Source organism: Emydura macquarii, unplaced genomic scaffold, assembly GCF_026122565.2.
Source record: "Emydura macquarii macquarii isolate MOO-44397 ecotype Brisbane River unplaced genomic scaffold, CSIRO-AGI_Emac_v2 contig_369, whole genome shotgun sequence".
NCBI lineage: Eukaryota > Metazoa > Chordata > Testudines > Chelidae > Emydura > Emydura macquarii.
In genome coordinates this window covers 3,680,180-3,706,700 of record NW_027130506.1, presented here as the reverse complement: position 1 = coordinate 3,706,700, position 26,521 = coordinate 3,680,180, and the positions used below count along the sequence as shown (strand labels likewise).

The window sequence follows — 26,521 nt, the reverse complement described above, 5'->3', positions numbered from 1 at the left end:
CACGTTAGCAAAAGAGCTAAAATATGACTTTCCATATGAGGTATTTTAAGTCAAGCAGTGACCCATAAATATATTGTGAACATGCCAGCTGAGATTTCTGGGGAAAAGCCAGAGCCTGGTTTATATTTTCTTTTCGTATTTCGTATATAGATCTTTGTAGCAACAAACTGTGAAGTGTGCTTTTGTGTTTATTAAGTAAGTGCCACCACCCAGATCCTTAGCACTGAGCATATGCATTATTTTGGGGAGGTACAATCCATAGAAAGCATTAGAAATTAAACGGAGTGAAAAGAATGTACCTTTTTATTATTGGCATTGTATGTAACAAAAGTGTGGAAAAGTATGCTTGACTGTGAGTTGGATTAAGGAAATCAAAATCATATTGTATATGCCTTTAGTGCCCTGGTAAAAACTTTTTTTTTTTTTTTTTAAATCACAATCAGTTACATGGCTTGTTGATACCAGTAACAATATTAACCTCTTGAGTTTCATTTCATGGGGCAAGCTTTTTATTTTCAAAGGATTAATGAGTATGATATAGTACATAATGCTAATTGGCTTGGATCTGATTGCCTTTGAGACTACTTCTGTCCTTTGGCCTTTAGCCTTCCACTTCATCAAGTCAGTTACTGTTGTTTGAAATGCTTTGCCATTTATTCCCAGGTTTGAACTCCAATGAATGGGTGACATGGTTCTTTTTTTGATGAACTCACTCATGTTTCTAGTGGGCATGGGGTTCAGTCGGGTCCTGTGGTAATGTTTGGGGGCTTTCTTTGCATTACATTGTTTAACTGTTGTCTTTTTAAAAAATATATCAGCGCCTTGGATTGGTGTGTCATCAATATTTGTTTGTATAATTACAGTCAAGACTGAATACAGCTTTTCTGGATATATATTACGTTCTCAGGCTAAATTGTCTATATTATATCTTTTCAAATTCCAGTTCATCTAGAGGTACTAACATTATAATAGCCTCAATTATATTGCTTAGATGGGTTGACTCATTTAGCACTGAATCTACTGAATGGGTGGAACAATGTTCTAAAAAGCATACCTACACACAAATATTTAGGTTTCCTCTTTGGAATTTCAGTGCTGCAGGGAAGCACTTGCTTAAAAACTAGAAAGCTGATAATCATTTATTATCTTCTACCTCAGGTTATCCCAGAAGACATACGTAATAATCTTCTGGAGGAGCTTCCTCAGCCACGTCGAGTCCCCAAGAGGTTAGATGAATATACTCAAGAAGAAATAGATGCCTTCCCAATGCTCTGGACTCCGTAAGTATCTTAAAAATCCTTAAAAAGGATGTTTATGACTGTAGATGTGATGCACTGACCTTTAAAGAAACAGATGAGAAAAAGATTAATTATCCCTCTGAGGAGTCATGTCGATTTTTCATGTTTGTAAAATATATAGTTTTGTGTTCAATTTATACCTTCAGTTATGTTTGGCTTTTTTAAGGCTTGAGGAGGAAATGTCTGTAGTAGAAATAGAACTCAGTGACAGCTTTCCCCTCTTTTTGTTTTTAAAATGAAGCAGCCGGGCTGAAAATTGTAGCTGCCTGTTTATTATTATATGACAAATAAATGTGTGGATTCTCATTCATGGAGAGAATTCCCTTAAACAGTGAATTTTATACAATCTTTAGACATAGCTGAAAGAAGCCTTCCCTCTTTCACCTATAAGGTGAGACAATATATACAAATAAAATATGATTTTTTTCTGCATATTATATGTGGGGAAAATTTACTAAACCACAGACTTTCAGAGCAAATGTTTGGCCGAAAGCATGTCATTCATTCATTTTAATTAAAACTTTCTTTTCCATGGAGATGTCTTTGTTTTTCTTTTCCCTGCAAAGCTGCAGTAATATATATATTACATGTCAGTGTTAGAATATGGTTCAGGTACTAGATTAAAATACTTCTGGTGAGAAAATTCTAGTAATGTTGCAGGGAAAAGCATCTCTCCGAACCTCTGTTCTCTCTCTTTCTTTTTCCTTCATAATACTCTCAGACCGCCCTCCTTGTCTGCCCAGGCTTTTTGGTCACAATGCAAAAAGGTTATATATCAAATTAGAGTGTATGACAGGCTCCATTTTCAAATGTTAGTAAATAGTCATTAACATGCATAAAATCCAAAGGGAAATCAGTATTACCAGGAAACAATGTGCTGCGGGGAAACACTAAGACTAAACTATTGCCGCCTGTCCCATAGACATGAGGGGAAGGAAGCCCAGGAGGGGAAGTATGAGGTATAACTTTTTCAAAACTCCCAGCTTTCCAAAAATCTAGAGTGCTCACATTCCCCCAGTCCCCTACCACAAGAGCCTGGTTACAAGGGAGGTGTTCAGCACCTCGCTTCTTGCCCCACCTACGTAATATCTTGCATAGATCTGGATCACAATATCCTGAAAGGTGCATTTACTTTGCAGCACCAATCTATGCTCATTTCTGCCCCAAAAGCAAATAAGAGACTGAATTTATACCAGAATTAATCCTTGATGTAGCCAGGAAAACAACAAGACGTTTGTGTGGAATCTCCCAAAACTATAGGTGTTCACCAGATCTGCTGGTTGCATATACCAAAACATAGTGAAACAAAATGTACGTAGGTGTCTGTATGCATATGTACAATGTATATGTAGTTTTTAAAAAAAAAAAGTCATGTCATCCTTTAATTCAGATTTAAAACTGGTGGATTTTAATATTGGCAATGCACATCTTGCAGTCACTAATTATTTCTTTAATAGTGTGTTTTGTGACATAGGAAGTGGCATGGTTTGGGGACAATCAGTGAGAACAGGATCTGTGGTTTGAAATGTAACTTTTTGGTGGATTTAGACCCAAATGCAGAGTAAAGACAACGCTGAATTACCTACCAATGTAAATATCACTGTTAAATTAATGACCAGTTCTACTTATTACTATTCTTAATATTATGGCTGTGTTTAATATACAAATAAGTATAAGCAATTCGCTATCTCAGCAAGCACTACAGGTCCTCTAACTACACATCATGGAATGATGGGTAAGGAGATTGCTGATACTTATTTGTGTCACCACTATAACTTTAAAAAGATATTGAGAGGCAGCAGGCTACGAATGCTTTTTAAAGGCTAAGAGCCCAATATTGTAAACAGTTACTCCTCTGTTTAGACTCATGTTGGTCTCATTGGTTCCAATAGAGCTGCTGGTGGGAATGAGAATACACATGGAAATAACAGTTTGCAAAATCACACTATTAAACAGTAGCATGGGACTAATTCCTGCAAAGTGCTGAACGCTGCTGTCAGGTGCTGAGCACCCATTCGTCCGAGTTGAAGGCACAGTGCAGGAGTGCTTTTTATTTTGTATGATGAAACACTTAGTACGTATGCTTTGTTGGTAGTATGTATGGACTTACTTTTTGTTTTAATGTTTGGGTGATTGCTGCAGATTCTTAATATTGTATATGCTGTAATCATGTGATTTAGATTGTATTTCTACTTAAGTAATGATAAAGCATCGTGTAATAAGCAAAACCTCTTTTCAAACCAAGCAAATAATTGAAAACAAAAAAAGAATAATAGAAAGTTCAAAAATATGTAGAGGCATAAAACAAAATTTAGGTTATTGAACAGAACATTAGCTGAGGTTAGTCCTGCTTTTAGCAGGGGGTTGGACTAGATGACCTCCTGAGGTCCCTTCCAACTCTAATATTCTATGATTCTATAGTTTTACCTCACAAAAATAGTAAATAGCTCCTCCGCAGAGAAAAGGAAAAGCAAACTTTAAAAATATTTTATTTTTAAAATTAAGAGAAAATCACAGGTTTTAACATGAATTTAAACAAGGAATAAGTCACTAGGCTCCTTTTTAAAATTTATTCCAATAGTATTTGCTAGCCACAAAAAAATAGTGCATACCATTGAAAAATAGGACTACATAATATAAACTGGACTCGTGAGCAGGATTAATTTGCATATGGAGACAGAAAGCATAATTCCAATTACATACTCATAATGATCACCTAGTCCTGTACGTTTAAGAAATCACATTAATAAGTAGTAAAGATATCTGTATTTTTTATTTTACGTCAGTATACAGGGTTCATATCCAATTGAGCCAGATATAATCTGGTAACATTCCAATAATTATCCAGTATGGGGAGATGTTTTCAGTTGAAGCATATATGGAATGCCCAACAACAGTAATCATTTACCTTTGTAAAACAGGGGAATCGATCCCATTAGTACCATTTGTCTAGTGTTGAACACAGTGTAGAAAGGAATGAAGTTCTGTGTGTGTGTGTTTGTATGCATGGAAGAGATGCATCGAGCTGCGTAGGAGCTTATGCAAATATGTTATAGAGATCAGAATATGATTCCCCTTTATGGAATTTTTTGTTTTCCCGTATTTTCAGGGGAAAAAATTAGGAGTATGACATTGTGAGGATTGAATTGCTCACAAGATTGGTAATAAAATACAGAGTCTTTCTCCTGCATCTTTTCACATCTTATCCCAGTTTGGTAGTGGACATATAGCTGCTGTACAGTGGCCTGTGTAAAATTATTTGATGTTCCTAATGAGCGTGCTGCATATTCACTCAGGGTAGCTTGCAGCAGCCCCTTGACACTAGAACTTACAGTGTGTTGAATTTCTAAGCATTGGGCCTTTCTTACTTGTCAGAACCACTCAACTGCTATGCCAAAGTCAGCAGACTAGAACTTACATTGTGAGTCTCCCAGATACTCAGTGCTGGAGAAGTATGCTCACCTTGCCCCCTCCAGTGGATCAAACCTAATGCGACTCTTGTGAGCAAAACGTGTACTTTTGGTGAATGTTCTCCCAGAGCACTTATCCTTCCTTCTAGAGAAAGAAACAAAATCAGGTATGTTTGTCCTTCATGGACATGTCTCCCTTGCAATGGTACTGAAAAAGTTGATAGATTTAGCCTTTGCCATCCTGGGTTAGGAAAAAAGGGGCCTGCAGCAATGCAGGAAGAGAGAGAGGAAAGGGTGTTTTTTAGTAAGGCTCTGACCTGAGACACAGTGTTATTAGGGTTTTGCACAGATTTCCTGTGTGACTTTGGGCAAGTCACTTAGGGTAAATTTTAGAAAAGTTCCCTACATTGACACTCAATGGGACTTCGGCTCCTAACCCATTTAAGGGCTTCTGAAAATTTTACCCTTAGTCCATATTCTTCAGTGCTGTTCTAGTCTATATATGTTCTTATGCTTCATTCAGCACCACATCATCACTGAGCTCCTTTAGTAGGGTATTAAGCAACATGACTGACATCTGTCATATGTGTGCATAGTGGAAAGTATTATGTTTGATTTTTTAAATGATATATATTACAAATTTCCATTTGTTTGTTAGAGAAGGCAGATCAAAGAAATGCACCTTGCACTTAAAGCAGAAGATGATGAGTTTTCTGATGGTCCTTAGTTCTTGGGGAGTTCATTCCATGGTATTGGGCCAGCCCCTGAGAAACTCTGTCTCCTGCACAGACAAGCTTTATTCTTATTGTAGCAAGTTCCATTAATGCCAGAGATGTGAAGTTGTTGATCACGGTCTTCATTCTGGGGCATTAGGTGGTTTTAGATACCCTGACCTTTGGGCACCTTGAAGATAAGGACTGAGACCTTCCATGCCATTTGGAATTTTCTAAATGCTGAAGGCTTCATGCCCAGATATTTTGCATTGCTGTGGTTCCCAGATGAGAGGTGACAAAGCCATGAGTAACTGATGCCTGGTCATTGCTCACTAGGATGTAATGGAGTCACCTTACCAACTTGAAATGGTAGAAAGCGTTTTGTCACAGGTGGTGCTATCTGAGAGCTTAGTGTCCATGAGAAATCCAGGAGTAGTCCTACTGACTGAGTTGACCAACTGTGTGCATGCACCTTCAGCCAAAGGAAACAATATCAGGGCTACAGACACTTCAAAATATTTTCCTCTGTCCACCAACATAATCTCTGTCTTCCATGAGTTTAGTTTCAACCAGATAACTGTGTCCCAAGTATTGGGCCATCTTCATGGTAGTGATATAGTCAGATGTGGTAAAGGATAGATAGATCTGTGTCTCCTCTGCATATTGCTGGTACTTGAGTCCATATAATCTGACCAATTCATCTAGTGGCTGCATGTAGATGTTGAGTACGACTGGAGAGAGTTGATCCTTGTTGACTTCACACATTAGAGGACAAGTAGTGGAGGTAGTTTCCGATCACTACTAGTTAGGTGCATTCCTCTAGGAAGTGCTCAAACCATTTTAACGCATTATATTGGACCCCCGCTATTTCTTTAAGGCGACCCAGCAGTTTCCTATGGTTAAGGATAAGATTGTCACAGAAGTCACGGATTCCATGACTTCCAGAGACCTCTGTGACATTTTCTGCTTCAGCCCTGGAGCAGCAGGATAGGCGTTGTCAGCTGGCGGGGGCACTTGCAACTTCGAGCTACTGGCCCCGCAGCTCTGAGCTGCTGAGGGCGGTGGGGGAATCCAGAGCTCTGAGCTGCCACAGCTCCCTGCCACTGTAGTCAGCAGGGGGAGCCATGCCCGGAGCTCTCAGAACTAACTTCTCTATGGGCTTGCTCAGGAACAAGACACAGTAAAGTGTCCTATCTGTAAGAATGGAATAATAGGAAGAAATAATAGGAAGAAAAGTACTTCCCTACTTCACAATGGTGGGGTGTGGATGAATACATTAATGATTCTACGGTGCCTAATGATGGAGACCCTATCAGTCGTTAAAGCAGGCAGAGGCTTTGAAATACAAAGGAAAAGCAGCTTTTATTATGTATTGATTTGATTTATTAAACAAATGAAGATTTGCCTACAGTGTTTGCAGGCCAAGCATAGCAGAATTGTACAGGTACATGAGAACCTGAAAGTGACCTTGACTAGCCAGTTTCAGTTAAGTTTCCCCAGTTTTCTAACTGAGACTTGTGGAAAAAGTAAACAAAGATCATCAATAGTGGAAAGAAAATTAGATTTTAGATATTCTTTCATTTTTAATCATCCCAAAATGCAAGACCATAGATAAAGACATTGGGGGCTGATTTTAGCCCTTGCCCTGGCCGTTGTATGTCACTCTGTGTAGGAGCTGCAAGGGGCAGGGGAGAACTCCCTCAGGGCGGAGCAGCATAGAGCTGACTTGAGTGACCTGATGCTGCCTCTCCCCTCCCTTCACTGTTACAGACCCAGGTGTTAGAGGTAGGAAGGACTGTGCCTGTAGCCCTGTTTATGGACTGCTGCAAAGCCTGTGGGCAGTACAATAGCCATAAATCAGAGTGGCGTTTTGGCCCATCCAGCAGACCAGAATCCAGAGGGCACAGAGATAAGGTAAACCCACCTCTGCATCCACCACCCTGGCTTGCACCTTCTGTGCTATAGTTCTTTAAAACCTTTAATTTGAAAAATATCCTATTAAAAACACTGTGGTTTGCTTTAGTGGGCAAGCACAGCTTAATTAAGACAGCCACCTTGGTTAAATGACATGTGGAGGGCTTTGAAAATATGCTGGTTTAATAGGTAAGGAAAATGCAATTGTAGTTCTATAATCAGATGTTGATAAGGTTTTACATTAAAAATTACTGGCCAAGAAAAGAGGTCATGGTACAAGAGGTAAGATAATGTTGCTCATGGGAGAGAAAACTGGCTGCAAACCAGATAACAATGAATGTCTGTAATTGATAAATTCCATAGTTGGAAAGAAGTTATTAATGGGAAACATCAGACATTAGACTTCTTGTGGATAGTAATATATAATAATTTGATAGTGAAGATAAAAAGAATGTTAAATGCTGACGGTACTTACACTGGAAATATAACTAATAGTGCATCCAGATTTGTAATGACTTATTGTAGGTCTTTTAGGACAGTAGCTCTCAACTTTTCCAGCGCTACTGTACCCCTTTTTCTTGCGTACCCTAAGTTTCACCTCACTTAAAAACTATTTGCTTACAAAATCAGACATAAAAATACAAAAATATTACAGCTCACTATTACTGAAAAATTGCTTACTTTTCTCACTTTTACCATATAATTATAAAATAAATCAATTGGAATATAAATATTGTACTTACATTTCAGTGTATAGTATAAACAAGTCTGTATGAAATTTTAGTTTGTACTGACTTTGCTTGTGCTTTTTATGTAGCCTATTATAAAACTAGGCAAATATCTAGATGAGTTGACATTCCCGCTGGAAGACCTCTGCATACCCTAGAGGTACACATATCCCTGGTTGAGAACGGCTGTTTTAGGAGACCATGGTTGCCAATAAATTAAAGCTGCAGCACAATGTAGACAAATGTAAAATGATGTCTGAGGTTACAGTAAATTGAAACAGCATGTTTGAATAGAAACAGAGTTGCAATGTACAAGTCCAAGAAAGGATTTTGGATTTTTTCAAACCTGAGAGAACACCTCTCTCACCAAGCTTTATAAGTTGTATCCTACTTGATACAAAAGAGAGGGAAGTATCATCAGAGCATTCTCTATGAAGGCACTTTTCCTTTGGAGTGTTTTTCCCAATTCCTCGGTTTGAATCTGTAGACCTCCCAAGCACACTTCACAGCCCATCTGTTGAGCACTTATTGGGGGAGAGGGATGAGGCAACTCCAGTAGGAATTCTGTTGGGCGGGCATGGGTGGGGGGTAATGTGGTTTGGGAGTTTTAATTCATATTGCATCTGCTGACTGTTAATTACTATGAGATGTGTTGGGAGGGGCAGGAAGAGAAAGAGAAGGGCTCCTGCTATGACTGAATTTGATTTGTAGCGCTTCTTTATTGTGTGTTTAGATTTATTTCAAAGGTGCTCAGAGTTCTAGGCTGGGTGGGTTTTAAACAGAAAAAAATACAAAGTACTGATGCCTTCACCTTGTATAGAGTTGCTATGAAAAAGACATAAAAAGCTTACTGCTATTACAGCATTTTTTTTAGCCGTAGGTCTCAAAGTATTTTACAAAGGAGGCTAGTATCGTTATCCCTATTTTACAGAGGCGGAAACTGAGGCATAGAGCAGTAAAGTGACCTGCCCAAGGTCACCTGGTAGGCCAGTGGCAGCACCAGGACTAGACCCAGGTCTCCTGAGTCCCAGTCCAGCGCTCTGTCCGCTAGGCAACACTGATTCCCTGTTAGGCAGTGGAATTACCTCACACAAACTTTACTAAGAGTACTGTTCAGTTTTGAATACGTCTTCAAAACTCAGGGAAACAACATGAAAATTAAATGTAAATCAGACAAATGTACCTATGAGCCAAGCTACTGGGTGTGGGGTTATAGGAAGATTTTGTTCTTTATTCCACAAAACTTATATTTTGAATAGACAGTTTATTTAAATAATTCACTAATTTTAATAAATGCAACTAAATATAAAAAGATGGACCTATATATGTGTTCCGGTTTGGTCTGGGTACGTTCCTGAGGCTTTTCTGTAAGGAAATAAAGCAAGAGTCTGACTCCTGGGAAAATGCCCTCAGTTTGCTGCTTACTCGCATAGTGAGCGCCTATTTTCCATACACATATATATGTATACACACACTGCTGAAGCTATGGGTGCAGCTGCCACCCAAAAATTCCTTCCCAGCCTTGTGCTTCCCCAGCTTCCCAGTCTTGATGGTCCTTTCACTCCAAGCCACATGCAGCAGCTGTCGAAGTCTGGAGGCCACCTCTGTCCCCTGGCTTCGTAGGAAAGAAGGCAAATGTAGAGAAAAGAGAGACTTTTTCACAAGAAATATATCCTCTCAACTGAGACTGGCCCCAATGTCAGTGCTGCTTGTCAGCTGCTGTCTTCAGAGCATCCACAGCAGTTCCTATCTTAAACCAGAAATTGGACGGCTAGGAAAGAGTGAAAATATTTGGGAACTGACAGTATATAGAGTTTTAAATTTGAAACGTTCATTTAGTGGTTAGAGCTTTGTCACTCTTTAAACATGTCATCTACAAATATGTAAATTCTGAACATAGCAGTGCCTTTTTCCTATCTAAGTCAGAGGTTTTCCTATCTAAGTCAAAATAATAGCACAGTGTAACACACTGTCCTAGAATCGCTCTGGTCCTACTGACTGGTGTGGGTACACACCCTGTAAATCCATGCAGTTGCAGTTAGCTCCTTACTAAATGCTGGCTCTGTTTATCAAGGACCTTTCCTTTTGAAAACGAGGCGTTCAATTCTGCTAGCCCTGGATTGAGTTTTCCCTGCTGCAGGGAAAAATTTCCAAACAGCCAATATCCTTCACCATCTTTCTTTCAGTGTACTTCAGTGTGACCACCATTCTGAAAACATGCTGAAAAGACCTAGAGAGAGACTCCTCCCCCCCCTAGGTTGTGTTACGCAACACTGAGTTGTGTTAAGTAACGTAATGATTTAGCACATCTGTCATGTTCAGCATCATGTCAGCTCATTGTTGGTAAACCATACTGGAACAGTAGGGTTATCTACAACTGGCTAACATGATGTTAAATACCATGTTTAACATTTTTTTTAACTAACACAACTTTGCATGGTCACATATTGACACTATCTAACTTTCTAGTGAAGAGAAGCCCCTAGTGACTCTTTTTTAAATATGATCCTGAGGTAGCCCAACACTGACCATAACAGTAGAATGAGTTTCTGCCAGGCTTGTGCTCAGAAGGTGTGTGGTGGGGGGGTAGGAGGGGGAAGGAGATGTGGGAGGGGATGCATTCATGACACCTTCATGGCAAGCTGAACTTAAATTCTGAGGCAAGTGCTCCCCACCTCCCATTTCTATGGAGCACGACACTGCTTCTGTCACCTTTTAATTTCTGTGGTATGCTAAACTAAATTCTGTACTTCTCTTCCCTCTCTCTCAAACACACAGCTTCATTCTCAGGAACATTTCAGTAATTTTAAATAGTGATAACTAACCATAACCCTGTGATGCATTAACTAAAAGAACAGAGAAAGAGCCTCCCTAAGACCTTTATTTTTAAAACAAGAAAAAAATGCAGACAGCTTTCCTTCCTGCTCCTGAAAAGGGAGCAAAATACTTGACTCCATCATGTGAGGACATCAGAGCAGTTTTAAGACGTTAAAGAGCTAGGTTTAAGAGACAGCTTGAAGTCCTGGTAGAAAGTGACCAATTTAAGCTGGAAAGAGGAGTTGAGATGTTCTCAGTGGAAAATTTTCCTGTTTCTGTTGCAGACAGTGATTTAGGAGTGTGACTTTTTTTTTCTAAAAGTTCTATAAATTTCAGATGTTGGCAGTTTTATTATGTGAAATTCTGGGTCTGTTACCTCCAGAAATGAGGACGCTCCAGAGAAGCCAGCTGTTTGGCACAAAGAGACACCTTGCGTTGTGTGTTAGGTATGAAAATGGTACTTCAGATATCTCTAAGAATGTATCAAGCAGGATACAGCTTATAAAGCCTGGGGAGAGAGGTAGTTGCATTATAAGGGGTACAACCCACAATTAGAAAAGCATGTAAAAAGCCTTTTATTCTAAAATGTAGATATAAAGGATGTTTATTAAATGGAAAACTATAGGTCTTATTTTCTATTATTTATTACTCTAGCTCTCTGAAGAGGCTTAGAAACAAAGTTGTAAAGGTAACTCACTTGAGGGATGATAGGCTTTGAAAATACTTATGTGAGAATGTATTAATAAGTTATTGAACTATGTTTATTTAGAGGATTTTAAAAATACCTATCAGATATCTCCACTAAAAGTTGTTTAGCTTCCTGCTCCAGCCACTACTTAAGATAACGGAGCAGGGACCTTTGTTTTGTGGTTGTGCAGTGCCTAGCACAGTGGGGTGATCCCATAATACAAAGAAATAATAATACCAGCTTTGACTGTAATCTTTTCAGATCTCACTGAGCAGGATCAGGCCCACTCAGTATTTAAAATGTTGGCGCTGTAGGAACTATGTTAATTCAGTGACACTCTTTCCCTTTGTGTCAGTGCTTTTTTCTCTGAACAGATACCAGACAGCCAGTGAGAGAAATAGCTACTCCACAGTTCCTTGCCAGTGTTGCTCAGGCCTGTTCTAGAGGATGGAAGGGAAGTTCAGTTTCTGAGACAGCTGTGTCCCATGACTGTTGAAGTTTTCAACACAGAATTCCAAAGATATTGGATATTAAGGAAGTAAATATATCTTTCTTGTAACTAGCTTAACAAAACATTCCTGAAGATGAAAGTAATCAAATCTTGTGCTGCAGGAGCTGGGATGGAATTTTTCCTCCATGGAAAGAGCATTCCACAGTTAGCTACATACCTTCGAGAGGGGGTGTCATTTGCAGCATTAGACTTTGACCATGAGAATGGAAGGGTACCAGACAAGATGGACTAGTGGTTTAATCTGTTTTGTTTTTGGGTTTTTTTTAAAAGAGAAATTAGAAGGTGAACAAATCCATATTTAAACCTTTCTGCTTGTTAAAATTAATTCCATGTCCTTTGTTGTACATAAATGCACCTTCCTATAAGTACTCAGCCTAATGCCATTTTATTTTTATTTGATTGAAACTGCTGCACTGTTTGTCCTGACTAAAATAAAACCAGAGAACTCTTTTGAACTTTATAATTTATAAATATCCACTCCTACTGTATTTTTTTAAAATGTGTAGTTAATAATGTCTTGTGGAAAACACTTCACAGCTTGTCTCTTCCTTCTGCTTACTGAAACATACTCCTCTGAGTGCAGGTGTTGGATTGAGCCAGTGCACAACGCTATCCATTCCAGCACTTTTCTAATGGCCCCATTAGCTTTGGCAGAATTTATATAATTTTTGAAAAAGTTTCTGTTTATAAAAAAAAAAAAACCTTTCCACGTGTGACCAGCACTGTCTTGCTGAGGCCTTGTCTACATGCCCCTATCCATCATAGCTATGCTGGCAAAAGCCTCAGTTAGACTGGCAAAAAGTCCTTTTGCCTGTATAGCTTTTTTAATTTGATATAGCTATACCAGAAACCCTTTCTATTGTAGACAAAGCCTAAGAACAGTTTATTTGAGTTTAGTTTTAACCTGTTGTGTTTTTTGGAGGGGTTGTGGGGAAAGAGAGGGTGTTTAGCAAATTATGTGACATTGAAATGAGCCACTCTTAAACCTAAATAAGTGTCTACACACAAACCCACACCAGTTTAACCAAATTAGGTTTAAAATGTACCTTCAGTTAAACCGGTGCAAGTTTGTACATAGACAAAGTTCGAATCTTAATTCAGGCAGCCTGAAAAAATACCTTTGATACGTTTGAAAGGATCTCATTTATCTCAATCTTCATCTACACTAGAAAAGGTGTAGTGGTATATCTGTATTGGCAAACCCTCCTAGTGTAGACCAGTTTATACCAGCAAAAGCACTTTCTTCTCTATTCCCTAGGGATTTTGCTTGTATGAAAATGTTGTCATAAAAAAATCACGCCCCTATGTGACATTACTATACCAGCAAAACTTCCTAGGGTAGACCAGGCCTCCGTGATTTGTAATTTGGAAGCCTAATGTTGATTAAATATCAATATTAACTATTCCACTGAGTATTTTAGCAGAGCTATCCAGCTACTCTAGGACTGTGGGCAGATCGAGAGTAGAATTACATTAACTTCTCTCCCCACTATTCCAAACCCAATTTATATCTGTGTGTAACCACATAATTTGGTATTATGGAGAATGATAACAATGTCCTAATCCTTGGTCTTTGATTTAGTATTGTGGTTAGGCAAATGGCTGAAATATGTTCAGAAGTCCCCTCTAGCTACATTGCAATTATCTAATAGCTATTGACTTTGGTACAGATTGCAAAGAAAAATAAACATTCTTCTTTTGTTATTAAAGGTTGTGTTTTCATTAACATTTTGATTCAGTATGACAGGCCATCTTTGAAAAGAGTCTGTAAAGATGAACTCTTAGTAACTAATGTTTTTAGCAATGAAGAGTTTATAAACACCGCTAATTAATAAATTACACTCAAGGAAAATATATGCCCAGAAAGAGTGCAAACTTAATTCTGTATATCTTAAATATAATTATATACAAAAACAGGTGAATCAGAACATTTCAGTACTACAACAGGTAAAACGAACCATTTCAATATAGTAGTTAATTAAGTATACATGAAAGATAACTGATGAAATTTTATTGTGTGTAGTGTGCTGTCATCAGTTAGTAATAATGCCCCATTCCTATGATTGATTTCCTCAGAAATGCAAAAGAGCACAGCTGCAATTCAGATATATAATGTTTTTATTGCTTAACAGAATTGAAGCAAAGAGTAACAGACAACTAGATATGAAGTGGCCTGATTTTCTCATCAGGACTTGTAACTAATTGAGTTGCAATTATCCATTGTCTTCAGTAAGGAAGTTTATTTGTAAACTTGCTTAACAGAAATACAAACATGTTTGTGAGCTAGTGAACAAAGATCATCTATTTAAAATGTATCTTAATGTCAATTAAACTATACTTTGTGGAAGGTTTTTTGGCTGGAAGCCTGAAAAGAACATAAAAGCTCTAAAAAGCCATTCTCTTCAATCACTTACACTTCTTGTGATCTGAATTCTACACAGAAAAATCAGAGGCTGCACAATTGGCCTTGGGTATGGCTTACTCAGCTCTCCAGAGAACTCTCTTCAGGTATGCAGGAAGGAGGTACAGAAGATACAAAGGAGCCAATGACTGTCAATGGGAGAAACCTCTGCCCCTGCAACAGCTAGTCATGAAACCCAATGTCATGAGTTATAAAGCTTAACACATTTTGACGTCTGTTACTTATCAGATTGGCCTTTTATTTTAGTAGATGACCCGTACATATGGGAATTTTTACAGAGATGAATTCTTGGGGATTATAAGTAGCAGGGAGCATTCCACAGACTGTGCACTTCACAAGATACTTTTCCTTCCCTGAAAGCCTCAGAGCAAACCAGCACAAGTTAACTCTGACCAAGTCCCCTTTAACTTGTGTTGGTTCCCCTTCCAATCTCTGAACTGCCCTGTCCCACACATAGGGAGTTCAAGGGCCAGCAATCAGGGAAGGACTGTGTTACCCAGGGGCTGGACCTAAGCACAAATCAGTGCATCTACATAGATGCTCTTTGTCTCCAGAAGCTCCACTGAAATCCCCAAGGTTTGGGTGCCAGGCTACCCAGCGACTTCCACAGAGGAGCAAACATATTCCTTGTCCCTGACAATATAATTGAATTGATTTGATTGGTTGATTGATTGATTAGGAACACATAAATAATTAGGAGGAGGATCCCATGATTACAATCTCCAGTTTAATGAATGGTCTCCTGTCAGGGTTTTTCCTATAACAGAGTAACACTCAAGAGGCTTGTGCGTCATATATAAGTAACCTATCCATAGAACCTTATACATCCCAGTAGGATGTATGCCACTCCTGTTGCACTTCATTCTGCTGTGAAGATGCAGAAAACTCTAATAGAAACTGTAATAGTAAACAAACAAACAAAAAAAGCTAGGAATTCTGACCAGTAATTTTTTAAATTTCAGTACTCAAATTTACTATTTAAATTTTACAGTGTTGAATTACTAGGTGCCAGGGGATATTTGTATCTTGTATATTGGAAGCTTTCAGAAAGGTGGTAATTATCCTGCAGAAAAACCCACAGAATGGATCTCATACAAATATTACTAGCTGCCTTTCATTCAGAATGGTTATTAATGTTTATGGGGTTTTTTATGTGTGTGGAAACTTTTGTTTCCACATTCATAAAAGCAAACAAAATCTAAACCAAATCCTAACTTATAAATGCCCTTTTCAACTTTGTCATTACATTCATCTTTGTGCAAGATGATTGGTGTACAGTTCTAATATGTTAGCTTTAAGGCATTGATCCTTTACAGTGCTGGTGTGAATTTAAATCCCATTTGAAAACACATACTTGTCATTGGTAGGATTGCACTAGCTATCTGGACTTCTCATCTGTATCTGGGTCACTTTCCTCACTGATGAGGAGGGATGATTGCCTGCAGGTGAGAAGAAGAATGCAGTCTGAATACTTCAAAGCTTTCAAACCAGGTGCACGTTGCTGACTCAGTAGCAGGCATTGACAGGTAACTTCTTTAGGAGTATTGATAATCTTCATATTTCACCTTATAGTGGAGACAGCTTTAAAAATCATTGTTTAGCAGACCTGAATATATTACAGCGAGGATGAGATAATACTTTGGGAATATATGTGTCAGTGTTCAGGAAAAATCAGTAGATGACTCAGTTATGTTTGGCTTCATATCAATTATTTGAAATAGATAAGACTGTGTAATTGGTGTCAAAGCTAACGTAATTTTGAAAAGATTAGGTTTTATGAAAAGATTTTTTTGTTTTTGTTTTTTTGTAGTTGGGTTGGAGAGAGAATTGCCTCTTATCAAGAGCAGCATTTTATTGGCCTCATATAGTGGAAAAACTTGGAAGGCATGTAACGTGCTCTTTTTGAGAAGGGAAGGGAAATTTGTATTGCAAATCATGTTGTGAAATTAATCCTGTGGCACTTACAAGTTTTAAGCAACATACAATAAATACTGCTCTTAAATACTTAGTTTTGAACAATTATTCTTTGTAAGATTGATACATGAGAAATTAATCTTGTCAAGAAGAATAGCAGCCCTTTAGTACAGAAATAATAAGCAATACACTGTTTCACAGCATTTTTAATCCAAATGTGTTACAAATATTAACCTATTGTCTTAAGACCTCTGTGAGGTAAACAAAGTTGTTTTACAATTGTTTATTCTGGCTGACAGTATAAAAAACGTGTTTTGTCCCACAGCAAGTGCCCTAAGCCAGCAATAAGATGCTGGACTTCTTATGGGATGTAGACTGCTGAAATCTTGCTTGTTCTATTGTGGCATCGGTGCATTAAAACTGGCCTTTGCAAACAATAGCATCTCTTTTTGTTTCCTTTTTGACACTGCCAGAAACCTTCTTTTGTTCCACAAAATATTGCTTGGCAGAAAGATAATCTTAGCTGGAATGTGCTGACAAGAATGTAATAAAGATAGAACTATATGGCAAATCTGTTGAGACTTGATTAAAATAAATATAGGAGTCAAAAGAAAGTTAGTTGAGCAAATTTAACACTTAGAACTTTCATCCCAACTTTGGCAAGAAAAAAGTATTTGGAAAAAAAAAAACATTTTTGCATCATATTAAAGAAAACAACTGGGTTTTACTGATTTTTTTTCTCATAGTAGTTAAAGCTGATGGATTGGTTATGTTTAATCCCCAATTCATCATGTGAATTTGTCTTACACAGCATTCCATTTTTGTTTGACAAGCAATTACATGTGGAAATACTTCTATAAATGTTGCATCACCAGAGACAAAATGTCAGATTGAAAAAAACTAAATCAATTCTATTTTTTAAAGCAAGTAGGATTTGAAACATTTGCATACCTATAGTAGTTCTCTCAGACTCTCTCTTAGATTATAATTTATTAACCTCTGTGAACAACTCCAGTTGAGAGAGAGAGAGAGAGAGAGAGGATAATTTTCCTTGTTCAAGTTTCATGTCTCAGCAAGAAAGACCTCAGTGATTCCTCTGGCCTCCTTAACCATTAAGGGTGTCCCTTCTTACGTGGTGTCAGCAGAATCCTTTTGATAAAATTACAGGTCATTATTCTGAAAGCTGTCTCCATAATCAGTTTTGTTTGCTTTTTAATTCCCTTCAGTTCTCCACCACTTTATAGTTAATACTTCCCCTTGCAAGTGGGGGGTGTTTACAGATGCTGCCTCTTTAAGGACAATTACAAAGAGAGGTTTTTAGCTTTCTTACATAATACATAATGAGCCTGTGGATTGTATTTCCACAAGATATCATTGAAGCTAAGAGTTTAGGATTCAAACAATATAGATTACAAGAGTATCTGGATCTACGTGAGTGTGGAATAAGAAAGAAAATAAATATAAGGGATATAAACCCTTCTTTCAGGGCATAAGCCAACCTGTTATTGAAATGTTAAGGAAGAATGATTATCCATGGGCAAGTCATTCCATATTTGCCCATTTCAGGGTTTCCTGTACCTCACTCAAGGCATTTTTACTAGCCACTGCTGGAGATGGTGGGGTGAATTTGGTGGAGCACTGGACTGGTTTGGTATACAATTCCTACGTTTTCCAGCAATAATGCACTTTAAGGCATTTTGTATAAAAAAAGCACTCATTCTCTCTTTTAATCTCTTTGGATCACTGCATGAAAGAGAGAGATTCTGAGCCACTGTTACACTAATTCAGGAGGACTATATTGGCTACCGGTGTTAACATAAACCAGTCACTGTCCGGTGTTAAACAAGGCCTGGGGTTTGGAATACAGAGACCTCCGCCTGCTCATAATAAACGCACTATTAAAAATCCTTCTAACTTTTTATTAAAGATACAGAAAACAAAGGGAAACCATTTAAAGCATTTAAAATGTAAAGTACTAAATAAGGTTTTCATTTTAACATTCTTTGTTCCCTGTCTCTGGGGAGAGCTTTTAGAATGAATAACAGTTTCTTAGATTTATCAAAGATGGTAATAACTGTCTAACTGTCCTTTTTTGAATAAACGAGAAGAACTTAGTTGGATGGACTGAAGCTGTTGTTATTGCTATTGTTGTTAAAGGCCGATCCCATTCCTAAGAAGAGAAAACAAGACAAACATACATAAAGGGGAGAGAAAAGAATAGCAAAGACAGAAAATACAGCTTCTATCAGCCACTCCTAGATAGGCAAAGTTATACCAGCTTCAGGCTGTTTAGGGCATTGCTTTTAGTTGCCTCTTCCTGGTCACAAAGTTATGGCATTGTTGCAAAATATATAGTCTTCACCGGCTAAGCCAGACTCTTATTAAACAGAAGGAAAAAAGACAGGGATCGGAAAGATAAGTAGTAAGGTGTGGAAGGAAAAGGACACATGGGGAGTGAGAAGGGAAGAGAGAGACAGTCTCACATCCCGAATGGTGTCAGATGGATGCCAGAGTCGGTGGGGGTGACAGTCTCATCTGGATCCTTCTCTCTGTATCCTGGTGTGGTCCGTCATCTCAGGATCAGCATTACGAAACCCTGGGGTCCCAGGAGACAGTGGGGGTAGTAGACATGATGGTGAAGCTCGCCCCAGTAGCCAATCCTCCCCTCCCCTATCTCTTTCTTTAAGGAACCCAAAAGGGAGTGATGGATGGAATAGCCCATCCCCTCTTTTTTTTTTTTTTTTTTTTTTTTTTTTTTTAAAGCCACCTATTAGTCCTAATATCCAAAATACCAGTTTTGGTTCATTGATTTTTGGTCTTACACTGTTCTTGTTTACCAAGCATGATCTTAACACAGTCCTTGAATTATATCAGTAGGCCTTTTTGTTTGGACTACTACAAACTTTGTCTTCCTTTGTTACCTTTTCCCATCAGCACTTTTTGTTATAGGTTATTTTGACATCTTATGAACCGACACTCACTTCTGACAGTTGAGTTCACAATTAGGGTAAATCTGTAACCCCAGTTATCACACCACCACCTCCCAGTAATTTCCCAACTTCTTCTTGATTCTCAAACTGTGTCATTCTGCCAACCAGGTGAAGGGGCTCTGTGGAACGCTGGTAGATCAGACCCTTCCACAAGGAAGATTGTACTGGACAATAAACACACTGAACAAGTAGTTTGACCTTGTTAGCCTCACAGCATACCCAAGTATGTAGTGCTGACTGTAAGAGACTCCATATCATCTTAGCAGTCTAGTCACAATATCTAGAAGTCTTGAATGAGTATTAAACAGGGAAACTGAAAAAAGTTCCCTAACATTCTAATCTTGACATCAACTTGAGAAAATGTCACACATATTGTTAGGGATTTACCTTTAAAGTTTTTCTTTTTCTCTTTCTTGTTTTGAAACTGCCAACGTAAAAGCTATGGTGAGAGCTTAATCCTTTTACTCTTTCATGGGTTCTGCTTTATTCTGGAAAGAAGTATAGACAAAGCTTTATCTAGATATTTACAAATACTAAATGTATGATATGGTATAGAACACTAAAGGCCAATGATTAAGTTTGGAAAATACATAGCAAGGTGGCTTATTATACACTTATGAGTTGTAGCACAGTATTATGTTGGCTTAACACCCTTCTTGCAAATAATTACTTAAACTCTGAATTAAGGACAAGTTCTGCAGAAGTGCATGCATATGGGCAAATGGGGGTCTGCAAATGAATGTACTTGAGAGCTTGTGTAAATCTTGACTTTCATGTGTATGTCTGGGGAGTTTGTATATCTAAAGTTGGCATGTACAAAACTCGTTATGTGCTGATGCATGTTAAGGACTAAGCAAAGGTCTTGTGTACAATAGCTTTTTTTCCTTAGCTTCCCACTGTTGCCACCACTGGTTTAGATCCATTGCTGATGGCAATGGCAAGACCTCCTTTGGGCAAGGTTTAGAGAGATATTTTTTGAAACCTCAGTGACTTCTCTACACTAGCTCTCTTACTGTTGCTGTAGCTTCGCTGGTGGAAGTACCAATGGGACATTATAAGGAAAAAAAGATTAGAGTCGATGCAACCCAATGTTTAACCATACTATACCTGTGATTCTGGAGTCATTTAAAGGCACAATTGGCTCAATTGGTTATAAGTAACATGATTGGTTTTATGTCCTGAGGGAAGCTTTTTGCCATCAAACTGTTATCCCCATCCATCCCCATCCCCATGTGGTACTTAGCTGGTTTTATTTTGAGTGCATTCTGGGCAGCTGTTCCATATTTCCTCTCACAAGATTCTGGGTAGTAGATGAGGTTGCTCTGCTGCTCACAATATTAAGGTATCCAGACAATATGTTGAAAATAATAGGTTCTGAAAAAGAAAATTCTGGAAACTTTAAATTGGCCAACGTTTTCTACGTAATGCATTTTCTGCATAAAGGAAAGTCTTACTGGATTGCTTATATGTGGAAGGGGATAAAGTCTTCAGAACTAAGTCTCCTATACTGGCACTTATATCACATAAGAAAGTTCTCTCTGCTATGTGTAACCCCCACAGAGTTTTGGAAAGAGGGGAGGATTAGATTATACCAGTTTCAGTGGAATAGTTTAAGGATGCCTCTGTCTCCACAGCAAAATAAGTGTGTGCTTAACTGGTTACAGGAACTGAACTGTGCAGCAAGCAAGGATGGCAGAAGGTTAAAATTTACCATGTGTTAACTCTATGCTGGACAAAAACAGTGGTTTACTCAACCTTGATCACCTCTTACCAGTTAGGGGCATGAAAAAATGTTGCTGTGTCAACAGGGTATAAGAGATTTAAAATCTGTATCCAAATTTTACAGCTCAGGACCATTTCTCAACATCTCTTTTGCACAATTCCACAGCGCTTGTTAATGCAGGAGAAGCAGAATAGCTTAATAGAAAGGATCATTAAAAGAAACTAATTTAAATTGGTGGAATTTTTTTCTCTAGAATTTTACTCATTTATGTTTTCAAAGCTTTTTTATATGCAGTGTAGCATTAATGAGACAAACATGTTTAGAGGGTGGGTGCATATTGCTGGCAGACATCAGCTGCATAGATTTACATTGCCTGTTATCGGCAAACCCAAAATTATTTCCTTTTATTTGTGCATTTTTTTGATTGCAGAGCGGTTGTATCCTTCTCCCAGGAGTCTGCTGTTAACAATATCCAGCAGATAAACTCTTCACCAGAATATTCAGTTTTTTAAAATGTGTACAATCTTTCTCCCCAGCTAGCAGGTGAAGTTCTAAAGCTGTTCTTTCAAGGAGACCTCATTTCCTTTTTGAAGTAGTTAAAGGATGGCTACTTTCTTAGATTTCACTAAAATGGTTTATTCAAATGCATAATTGCAGGATTTTGTTAAGGGAATGAGAGTGATAAAGTATTTCCCTCTCCAGTGGAACACCCCTCCCCAGATGTATGTGGTTTATCAGTGAGGAGCTATCCTTTGGTGTTCACAAGTAGTTTATAATTCTTTCTGAGTTGGACAAGTTTTTTGTAAGCTTTGATTCTTTCTGCGACAAAACACTGATATCATCCTTACCAAAGCAATATTTTTCAAGGCTTAGCTTTGCCAGTGTCAAGTACATCTGTAAAGCAAATACTATTGCTAAACTACCAGGAGCTGTGAAAGCCTAGTGTGACTTTAGAAAAGGCTCTAAGAACTTTTGTGTTTGTTCATGGTAGACTTTCAGCAGAGATATATCAGCTTTTGAACTTCATTAACCTCATACAACTGGAAACTGAGGATCCAATTCCTTTTGACTTTGAAACAACAAAAATTAAGTCCAAAATGCAGTCTGCATGCAGCAAAAAACAGAACAATCCTGAATGTGTTTTCAGCCCAGTGAAAAGTTCTGTGGGACCCAGATCTGTAACCAGTTTAACATAAGCTTGACCTACACAGACTGCCAGCTGACTGACTGACTGGACTAAGTGTTAAGCTGCCATTCAGAGAAAGACAAATTTCAGTGCTCAGTGTAGGAAGCGTTGTGTGTGTGTGTTAAGTGAAAAAGATTCATACTATGCCATGCAATCAATAAATCTCTAGCATGGGGTTTTCAAAATCCCTGAGTGTTGACCAACTCTGCTGTTACTGAAGTTGGGTAAAACTCCCATTGATTTAAGTGGGAGGAGAGTTAGGCCGGTGCTGGGCATTTCTGAAAGTCTCACTCTGAATGCACAACAGGTACAACACTTTGAACTATGTGAGAATGCATGTAGGGTGAGCTGAGAGGAACACAATTTGGAGCATTTCCAAAGATTTAGGGAGATATCTTGCAAAACTATGGGAAACAAGGTTTGACTTCATTTACCAGCTAGCTGGACTTATTTCAGTTCCACATTAAAATTGAATAAACATTGTCCAATTGTTTATATATTTCCTTGTAAGTCCATATGTGTTATTTACAGTTGTTGTTTCATTTGGAATGAAGACAGAGTTAAGAGATTAATACAAACAGAGCACTACTAAAATCGGACAATTAATTGGCAAAAAGCCACATACTATAAAAGGTCAGATTGTCCCTTTTTTCTTAAAATACATAAGTCCTGTAACTGTAAATTATTTATAGCAATACGTGATAAATAGCTAAGATCTGACTCCAGATCGTCACTTCAGTTGCTTTTATATGAAGTAGTATTGCATATATCCCTTTGTACTGCATTACCATCCATTGAAAAATGCTGAATCCTGGATATGTGGCTTTTTGACACCTAACAAGAAATAGTGAGATTTTTGTATGGTTTCTGTGGAACCAACTAGGTAGGTGCTGTGAATTCCTGCAGTTAGCCTGAGTTCACCATACTTCTTCACTGAGTTCCTGGTTTTTGTGTGAATGAGAATTGAATGCCACTTCTGAAAATCTAGTGAGATTTACTTTTGTGAATTGCACATTACACTGAAATATTCCAGACATAATCTTTACTCATTAAGTTCACACACAATCCACTGAATGAACTTCCCGTATGCTATTTGACTTGTACATTGAAGTCTCCCCTTTTTAAAATCTTATTTATATCCAGTTAGAATTGGAAAAGAGCTATATAGTTACTTTACCCATTTCCAGTTTGTATGTGAAAACAACTGTTGCTTTGTGTTGTTTTCCTAATAAGTTATATTAAGGCAGATTGTGTTTTAAAGCAATTTGATGATGCTGTTCACAGTATCCATTCTCTCCATCTCAGGTTCCTGTAACATCAGTTTACCAATAAACATCTTCAAAAATGGCTGGGGAGCCTGTACTGTTCCACAGGATTTACTGGGGGTCTCAGGACCACATCCTATACTAGTACTGAACAATCTTCAAAAGGGTGGGATGTGACCTGACCCTGTGCCCAGCCGGAGTCAGGAAAAATTCTGTTCCTACTGCCAATGGATGTTACTGGCAGAGAGTGGCAGGGTCTAGTAACCCCTAAAGCCTTCTGTGTTTGCTAGTGAACCCCAGGAAACTGTGAATAGTCCAGTCCAGTTTCATTGTCCAAGCAGACTTAAATACAAAACAGAAACCTCAGAAAAGATGCAGAGTAAAGTGGATTTTTAAATTCTTCAGCTTGAAGCTTGTAAATTCCCAAAGCTATATGGCTCTGTCACTCTGTGGTTTGTTCTATTATTGCTGGATGTATGCATTCATTTTTCTTTTTACAAAAAATAAAATTAAAAAGCCAAACAACAATAAGGTTGAAGTTTCAGGCACCAAAAGTAAGGAATTTACAATACATATGGTAGTTACTGCAATTTTAGGTCAAACATGTATTTTATGCCTGCTTTTCTTGATAAGATTCATTTGACTTTTTTTTTTTTTCCAGACCTAAAGATTATCGAAAGATGTAAAACAGAACTGAAAGAGGAACTGCTGTCTTTACTGCAAAAGTTGAGTTCCAGAATCACATTAACTTGGAAGCCCATATGCCTCTTAATCATCCGTTCTTTGTAGAGAACAAATTTTTTCAGGCACATGGAAAATTTATTTGGGGAAGATCAGTCATATTCAGTATATTAGAAACAGAGCTAAAAATTGATAATTATTTCTGACGTTACTTGTTCCAGAATGTACTGCATTATCTGGCCTTTGATGTTGAATGTTAATAAAAGGATTATTTTTATTTCTCTCTGTAGAATTCCAGTTATCTTTCTGCATCTAAAGGAAACACATTGTTTACTGACATTTAAGTATCTCACACTAAAAGCTGCAGAACTTTGTGTCTCCTTTTCTCAAGGAATAATAGCATGAACTTTACAGTAACTGTAAATTATCTGATAAATTAGCTGATGTTTTTATTCACACACATTTTATGATGTAATAGAATGCAAAGTTCAGTTTTAAGAAAAATCAAAAAAATTATTTCAGAACCCCTTTAATACTTGCATAACCTTTTTTGGATATTCAGGAACCTTTGACTTGTGCTATACAAGCAAGCCATTTGTCACTTCTCCGTGTTTATTTAGAACTAAACAATTTTAAACTAACTGCACATAAAACTGTATTGTGAAATTTTTTATGCCCAGTTTTTCAGAAAATCTTTTCCAGATTCTGCAGATATGCCAAATGAAAGTCAGGAAAAAATTTGCTGAATGTGGTCCTGCAGTGAATCTGCAATTTCCAATGGAAACTTTCCATAGCGTTGTATTAATATTAGCATCAACTTAACCTAAAAGTTAATCAATACTGTAAGCTGTGCACTTAGTTTTAAGGCATTTAATGGCAACTACTCTTCCTTCTACTAGCCTAGAAGTTCCCAAATTATAATTCATAGACCACAGTTAGTCTCCTGTGCACTTTCCAGTAATCTGCAGAGAGCTGGATGGTGAAATGATGCTGGTTCTTCTTTATTTCTACCTACTAAAGTGCATTAAATGACAACTAAATACTACTTTTCCAGTACTCCTGCTATTCACTCTATGGGGAGGTTATGTGATTACAAATGGGAGGGTGTGATGGATTCTGCAAACACCTCCTGGCACAACGTTGGGTTAATAGACTATTGTGGGCTCAGTCAGTCCTGACCTGCCACACGTGAGAGATGGCAGACTCGTTGGGAGAAGCTTAAAAAAAGGGGGAGAACCACAGATGGAGGAAGACCAGAGAGGAGAGCCCGCTTCCAGTCCTCAGCTCCTGAAGAGCTGGTTGAAGGCAAGATCTTCTCAGACAACCAATGGCCCCCTCCCTGAAGGAAGGGAAGGCCTGACATTGAACCCCTACTGTGGGACTCCTGTTCTAGTCTAGTTTCTATCCCTGGTTAGGACCACAGTTTACAAGGGACCCTCTGAAGAAAGAGCCCTACCACACCCTTGGGACAGCTCATGCATTTATTTCTGTGTGTTTGTTGACAGCCTGGACTATCTGAGACTCAACCAGGGAACTGATCCTCCTATGACAGGGCCAGTGTAGCAGAATACTTGAGCAGTGCAAACCAGAGGCTGGTTGAGTGCAAAGGCCCCATCTTGGCCCCTAGGCTACCCTGGGAAAGGAACAGTGTGACAGAGAGGTGGTGTCTACATGACCATGTCTGCCTTAAAATAAATGTTGCTAACTCTGATAAACTCTGCACCAGGTCACAAATTTCAGTGCAATCTTTTGGCCATAGCTCAGCGCTTAGTCACAGAAATGTATATCTTTGGCTGTGTCTGATCTTAAAATATTCTTTGCTGGGTAACTGGCTGCTCTCTGAGGAAGGGCAAGCCCGGATGGCAACTCAACACCAGGCTGACTTCAGTAGAAAAAGAGCCCATTGGAAAAATCCGGCATAGGACACCACCTGTGAAAACCAAATAAATTACATAGAACCCTTTCTCTTTCCCTTCAAACCGAAATCTGTCCTTCAACCCTCTTTTAGGAAAATTAGGTTGTTTTTAGCATTTTTCTTACTGATCCCAAACAATTAAACTGAAGATGAACAAAATAACTTGAGTGATGCAAATTACGGCAAAAATGTTAAGGGCCTGTTGCAGCAAACCTTTTTTGCTCAAAAGTATACTTTATATCCACAGATTACCCCTTTGAAGTCAATAGGGCCTACATGTATACAGAATGCTCCTAAGGGAGGTTGGTGATAGAATTAAGCCCTTCATCTAGTATTGTCTTTCGGG

The 26,521-nt window shown here is 38.2% G+C and overlaps 1 protein-coding gene across 2 annotated transcripts in view; it reads left to right on the top strand.

The window, feature by feature from the left end:
• MRPL13 (mitochondrial ribosomal protein L13) overlaps window positions 1-24,537 on the top strand; it is a 62,815-nt gene extending 38,278 nt beyond the window's left edge. Inside the window, exons 6-7 of one of the 2 annotated variants that reach the window (XM_067530903.1) lie at window positions 1,159-1,280; window positions 24,241-24,537. In XM_067530903.1, coding sequence (XP_067387004.1) covers window positions 1,159-1,280; window positions 24,241-24,265 — 147 coding nt within the window. In that variant the 3' untranslated portion in view covers window positions 24,266-24,537. Of the gene's footprint in view, window positions 1-1,158; window positions 1,285-24,240 lie in introns of those variants that run through there. The other variant, XM_067530911.1, reaches the window with a different exon arrangement.
• Window positions 24,538-26,521: the final 1,984 nt, after the last annotated feature.